Raw genomic sequence first — 7334 nt, forward strand, 5'->3', positions numbered from 1 at the left:
GTTCCACATTGCAGCAACGTCTGGGCACTCACATAAAGCATGTATAAGGAATCGTCCATGGTTATTTTCAAGTACATACATGTAGTTTTCTTCTCAAAGCTTTGCTTAGAGTTGCTATATAAAAGGTGTGGTATAACTTGATAAAACGTCCAAATGGGAGCTTTGATCAAGTTAAATCATAATGTTGTGATCTTGATTGCAATGTTTGATAAGTAATTCAAGTAAAACTATTTTGATATCAAGTATTTGATTGATTTCCATTATAAGTCTAAACTTGAATTATGATTGGGATTGTTGTGTTTGAATTTGAATTTAGTTTTGTGTTGGTTTGATTGTATGTGAATGTTAATTTAAATTTGGGATGTTGATGTTGTTCAAATGAGTCAAAATTGCGCCCTACGACTAGGCAATTTTCAATTTTTCAGTCAGTTATTGTTTTGATCATATCTTCTTCGTTCAGACTCAGAATGAGGTATATGACCAGTATTTACGACTGCGCGGATGTCTACAATAACATTCAATTTGGTTTTCTTCAAAATGTTTTGTATAATTTCATTTATGTGTTCATAAGTTTTCAAAGGTACAAAATGGTTTTGCTAAAATGGCTTCAACTTATTAAATAAGTTGCTATAGTTGTAAGGGTTGTGTAAACTTTAGTATTAAATTGGAATTCACTATCTGAGAAATTGAATATTCGGATTTTTGAATCTGAATCGATCCAACATCTGATTTTGAACACCCTAAACTACTACTAGAAATGGCCTTCTTCTTATTGGCGACGTGCTGGCATCCACATTTTTATTGTCAAACTGGATAGCAATGAGCAAGAGTGATCAATTCAAAAACTTGTAAGCGGTGACTTCATTATGAGTCGATACTAATGGATTGGCTCAAACTCAAAAATTAAAAATAAAAAAAAAATTGGACCTAAAAGTAATCAATTGTGACATTAAAGTAATTAATTATAACATTATTAGAGTGGAGAACATTAACTTGATAACTAACAAGTTTATAAATTATAAATTACAATTTTAAAGTGATCAAATTAAAGCTTTTAGTGCAACATTATAAGTCATCACGTGATACTTATAACTTGTAATATAAAACTGGTTTATTATGACATTAAAGGGATCAAATATAATCTTAAACTGGTAAAGTTCTGGCACTTAGGTAATAAATTAAAAATGATTATTTATAAGTTTTTAAGGTCTGAATTGATTGTTTTGAAAAGATTAATTCATTTAAGGTTACATACTATAAGTTGAAATTGATAACTTTAGTGTCAGAATTGATCACTTTTAGATGAAAATTGAAATTTTGTATTTTAAATTTTTGATTAATTATAACATTTTAAAAATATCAATTTTAACCTAAAGATATCAATTATGACCTTAAATTAATCAGTAAATGATCATATATTGTAAATAATTTTAAATTAATCTTGTTTGAGTGACCTCACGTTAGAGCCGTTTCTCAAATATTAATCATTAGTCAAATACAAAACTTCGATAAAACATTTATTAATTGGATGATAGACATGAATAAGCGTCTCAAGTTTCGAGATATGTGATAAGTACTAAACTTAAGTAGTTGGATAATTCAACAACCCTTGATTAGCAATGAGATATAAATTCTCTTAAATGTTAATAATATGGTATAAAACCTTTTAATAAAAGGATGATTTACAAGCTAAGCCATGCCACATATAGTAAATGGTTTGCCAAAAGGCCCATAACCCATAACCCATAAATCGAAAAGTGGCTAATTAATATGGCCCAATCGTCAATCTGAATTCAAGGAAAGATTCAATAAAATAAGGTTTTTTTTTTATATGTTCCGGCTGTTGAGAAAACAATCAACACTCGCAACTATTGTGATGAAAATGTCTTTTAAGATTCACAGTAGATATGAACTACTAGGGAGGCTTAAGTCGCTTTCTGGGCTGTCTCACTATGTTCTTCTGCACAAAGTAACAAACGAGGGCCGGAGAGGGGTCCTCCGATGATGATTAAGTCAGTAAGGTCTTAAGAAGATTTTTTTTAAAGCTTGAGCGAGTATTTGTATGGGTTTTAGTGTAAAAAGATACGTTCCCCTCGGTGAAGCATGGCATTGTGTATTTATAGTGGCGGGTCTTAGGAGAGGATCTCAAAACCCTAAGGGCCGTTTTGGTTTTTATCTTGAATGAAATCTTTTGGGGACCAGTGGAGAGAGAGGTAAAATATCTCGTAGGCCTTTGTGGCATTTGGTAATTTGTTGTCCTTTGCACCATGGTCCCCAATTTATGTTTTTCAGTACCTTTTCCTAGGTACGGTACGAGGTAGGTGTGGTGCCTCGCCTTATATGAGTGTTGACAACTTTTTTTTAGTACGACTGCAGTTGTTTTACGCCATGTCATTATATTCGTTGTTATCATTCTGCAGGATCAATCATCCTGCAGGTTCTTATGTTCTTTAGAATCTGCCCTAAAACTGTGCGCCTTTGTAGAAAAACAAAAGTTATTTAGAATCTAATAAAGTAAAGGCATCAACGGCCTATCAAAACTATATCACGGCAGAATGATTCGCCGGTTTCTCAAATCAACATGCCAAGCATGGATCGTGGTTCTAGTGTCAATGCTTGTGTTTTAAAAAAATGACTTAACTCCTTAAAACCATACAAGGTTATAAACTATGCAGCAGAAATACTAATATACAAGGGAGGACACAAGGCTTCATAACAAAACATATACAACCAAAGTTTACAAAAGATAAACAAGAGCTACAAAATCGAAAGATAACTGTATGATACAGGTTATGCTTCGCTCTAATCACTCTCCCCCAATGCAAGGCAATGCAAAAGAAGCTCCAATACCTGCTACACCCGTCTATGATCCTCCTGCTGCTCGACATTAGACCAAAGGCCAATGTGTCATAGCAGGACAATCATAGAAAGTCATCAACAATCAAACATAAACACAAACATGTACACTTCAGTAACTAGCATCAAATATAATAAGACCAACTACTAGATAACATTATATTATACAACAACATAAGATGATTTCATAAGACGCAAGCACAAATAGTAACCGTTTATCGTCCACTTATACTTCTTAATCTCATTACGTTCTTTCCAACTCGAACCATGTGTTCTTGGGGTAGAATGCAGGTCTTCACACTCCTCTTCTCAAAACATAAACTCTTGCAAACGCGTAGTATCAACTCAACCAACGCATTAACAGACTACCTAACACATGACCTTATAGAGCTTGTCTATCTTAGAGTAAGTGTGATCTTAGTCCATCTTTGGGACTGGTAACTCCCTTGAGGTAACTTAACTTAGGCGCACTTCTCACTAGCATAAACTACTCTATCATTGAATAAACTTTCTACCAATGAGTAAACATTCTATCAATGTGTAAGCTTTCTATGAATGAATAAACTTTCTATCGATGAGTAACATTCTATCTGTGGATCTTTTCTCCACTTCATGGCATAATGACACGGCCAAGGGCGTTATCGGCCATCCGGCACCCATGGAAAAGTATGAGCTCATACCCCCTGGGGAGGTATGAGAGAACAATCAACACTCTCAACTGTTGCGATGAGAATGTCTTTTAAGGTTCACAGTAGATATGAACCACTGGGGAGGCTTAAGTCGCTTTCTAGGCTGTCTCACTATGTTCTCCTGCACGAAGTAACAAACGAGGTCCGGAGAGGGGTCCTCCGGGGGTCCTCCTCCGATGATTAAGTCAGTGAGGTCTTAAGAAGATTGTTGTTAAAGCTTGAGCGAGTATTTTGTATGGGTTTTAGTGTAAAAAGATACGTTCCGTTCGGTTATGCATGACATCGTGTATTTATAGTGGCGAGTCTTAGGAGAGGATTCCAAAACCCTAAGGGCAGTTTTGGTTTTTACCTTGAATGGAATCTTTTGGGGACCAGTGGAGAGAGAGGTAAAATATCTCGTAGGCCTTTGTGGCATTTGGTGATTTGTTGTTCTTTGAATCATGGTCCCCACTTTCTGTTTTTCAATACCTTTTCCTAGGTAGGGTATGAGGTGGGTGTGGTGCCTCGCCTGATACGTGTTGACAACTTTTTCTTTGTACGGCTGCAATTGTCTTACGGCTGCAATTGTCATTATCATTCTGCAGGATCAATCATCCTGTAGGTTCTTATGTTCTTTCTATTGCTCTGCAGGATTAATCATCCTGCAGGTACTTATGTTCTTCTATCGCTTTGCAGGATTAATCATCCTGCAGGTTTTTATGTTCTTTCTATTGCTTTACAGGATTAATCATCCTGCAGGTATTTATGTTTTTCTATCATTTTGCAGGATTTATCATCCTGCAGGTACTTGTGTTCTTCTATCGTCCTGCAGGGTGAATCGTCTTGCAAATACTCGTACTTTTCTTTCAGGGTCTTAGGATTAGGGGTTATGTTTTCCAACACATACATTATATTTAAGCAATGCTCAATATTAACATTTTGTGTTATTTTGATTTTTTTTTGTCAAAGACTGCCATAACCTAAAAATGACAACTCAATAAACAAATGATTTAATTTTATCTTACTATTTTTTACGTATCATTCTTATCTTATTTTCGCAAATACAACGTATAAACAAATATTAAACAATAACATGTGATTTACATATTTCTATTGAATTAATCTTATTCATGAATGTAACAAATGATTTTTTACCTTATAATATATAAAAATAAAGAATGATTAAAACTAATTTGATTTCTGTGACACAAAAGGAAACATATAGTTACATTTTTACATATACAAAACAAATCACAAGAAATTGGAAAATATCATGTATGATTTTTTTATTAGATGATTGTTTTATATATATATATATATATATATATATATATATATATATATATATATATATATATATATATATATATATATATGTATATATATATATATGTATATATATATATATGTATATATATATATATGTATATATATATATATATATATATATATATATATATATATATACATATATATATATATATATATATATATATATATACATATATATATATATACATATATATATATATATATATATATATATATATACATATATATATATATATATATATATATATGTTTATAATTAATTTTCCAAAAATAAAATATAATAAATAAAATAATTTTACCATAGGAGTAATGAGTAAAAATAAGTTTAAAGAAAAATGAAGAGTACAACCACATGGAACATTACATTAAAAAGTATGCATTTACATCCATATCAGCAGGTATCCTATTGTTGAGGTCGTCAAGAAGCTACAACCCATTTAATAGAATTTGTGTCTAAAGTTTATCCGAACGAAGGAAATGATTAAATTTCAACCTATTTGAAGCAAATTTTCCAAGTTTCAGATATTGCAATATCAATTAAGCTTAGAGATTTTTTATGATAAAATCAAAAGTCTTTTGACAATATTACAAAACATTCATTTCTAATGTCTATTAGCTTTTATTTGTCAACACCTTAATTATTGTTGATTTAAGTCCATTATTTGTTCTTATTATGACACATATCAAATAAATTCACGTGAATAAAATAAATTCTAAAGGATGGTGCATTTCAATAAATTGACAAATTTACTAAATTTGATTCAACTCATAAATTTAGTCTAGATCAATGCTCTAATCATATAAACAAATATAATAATTTTGTTCTGAATATTATTTTCCGTTTATTTATGTCGCACACGGCACACAATGACATGCTAAAGACTAAAGACTAAAGTTTTCCTTTTGGATGTTCTAATTTACTAATTATACACAACAATAAGAACCCTAAAAAAAATAAACTATTTTTTTATATAATAGATTATGCAAGAAAAAGAATATGAATCTACCCAACATTTTATTTTTCACTTTTTCCAAATTTAATGTTCAAATCATTTTCAGTATAATCAACCCAACAACAAATAAATTGAATAAATAATTCAAATTTGAGTACATTGAACATTAGAAGGTATCTAGAATGAAAGGAATATTCCCTAGTTATATAATCAACCAAAAATGGTATGATCATTCATAATATCCTTATTAAGGAAATCACAAAAATAAAAAATATATGGAAAAAAAGGATTTAGATTGATTCAAACAATGTTTAGGTGAACCATCCACAATTCTCTTTAAATATAACCATGGATTTTCTCATTTTCTTCATCCCTTATTAGCTATTTTGTCTTATATTTTACTTGTATTATTTTCATTTCTTTTTTCATGGCTTCTTCTTCCTCTATGTCTGCATCTTCCACCAAAAAGAGCAAAGGTCGCCAAAAGGTGAAGATGCAGCGCATGGAGAATGATAGCAACCGTCAAGTTACTTTTTCAAAAAGACGTTGTGGACTTTTTAAAAAAGCCAGCGAACTTTGCACCTTATGTGGTGCAGAAGCCGCAATTATTGTTTTCTCACCAGGTCGAAAACCCTTTTCTTTCGGTCATCCATCCGTAGATACAATCATAAAACGTTTCCTACTTTCAACATCTTTAGACCCTAAAGAACCAGAGCCCGAAAACCCCAAACCTCAAGGAGTCATTGAGGTTATAGATCTCAATGCAGATCTCACAATCCTAAATATGGAGTTCGAAAACGAGAAAAGGAAAAGCAAAAGCATCAATGAAGTTAAGAAGGCGAATTCGACGCAAAATTGGTGGGACCGTGAACTTGAAGAGTTTAGTATCGGAGAATTGATTCGTCTTAAAACTTCATTGGAGGAACTTAGTAAACATGTTATAGAACATAGTAAAAAAGTTATGATTTTTAACTCTTCAATTCATGTTACTCAATTTCCTTACATGGCTGCTCATTATCCTCCAATGATGGGATGCTATGATGCTGCTTATTTTACTCCTAATGTTGGGTTTATGGGATGTCGCGATGGTCATTACTAAGCATTCATGGAAGCTCTTCGTTCGCTGATGATTTATGAAGATTGGTCGTTTGATTTCAATACACAGGGATCATGATTTTTTCTTTTATGTTATGAATTTATTTTAATGTAACACAGATTTTATGTTTATTTATTTTATTTCAGTTATTAAGCTTGTTTCGAGTATTTATACTACATGTAATATTCGCTCTTATATGAGAAAATTCGCATATTGCACTTTATAAATTTTATTTAATTTTTATTTATATCTTGTGCTTGTTATATTCACCGGCCAAATATAATAATAATGTTAGAGAAATTTACGTGGTACAAATCAATTTAGCGAAATGCTAATGGTAGGATCTTTTATATTTTTTTTACACAAAATAGCATCAGGGTTTAAAATTTTTAACAACATTGCAAATTCCGTTTAAATCGGTATGTTATA

At 31.4% G+C, this 7334-nt stretch overlaps 1 protein-coding gene across 1 annotated transcript; it reads left to right on the forward strand.

The window, feature by feature from the left end:
• Positions 1 to 6236: 6236 nt before the first annotated feature.
• On the forward strand, positions 6237 to 6908 carry LOC130826919 (agamous-like MADS-box protein AGL62). Its single transcript, XM_057692584.1, has one exon. It carries the CDS (start codon positions 6237 to 6239, stop codon positions 6906 to 6908), a length of 672 nt encoding a protein of 223 aa, XP_057548567.1.
• The last annotated feature ends 426 nt before the right edge of the window (positions 6909 to 7334 follow it).

Source organism: Amaranthus tricolor, chromosome 1, assembly GCF_026212465.1.
Source record: "Amaranthus tricolor cultivar Red isolate AtriRed21 chromosome 1, ASM2621246v1, whole genome shotgun sequence".
Classification (NCBI taxonomy): Eukaryota; Viridiplantae; Streptophyta; class Magnoliopsida; order Caryophyllales; family Amaranthaceae; genus Amaranthus; species Amaranthus tricolor.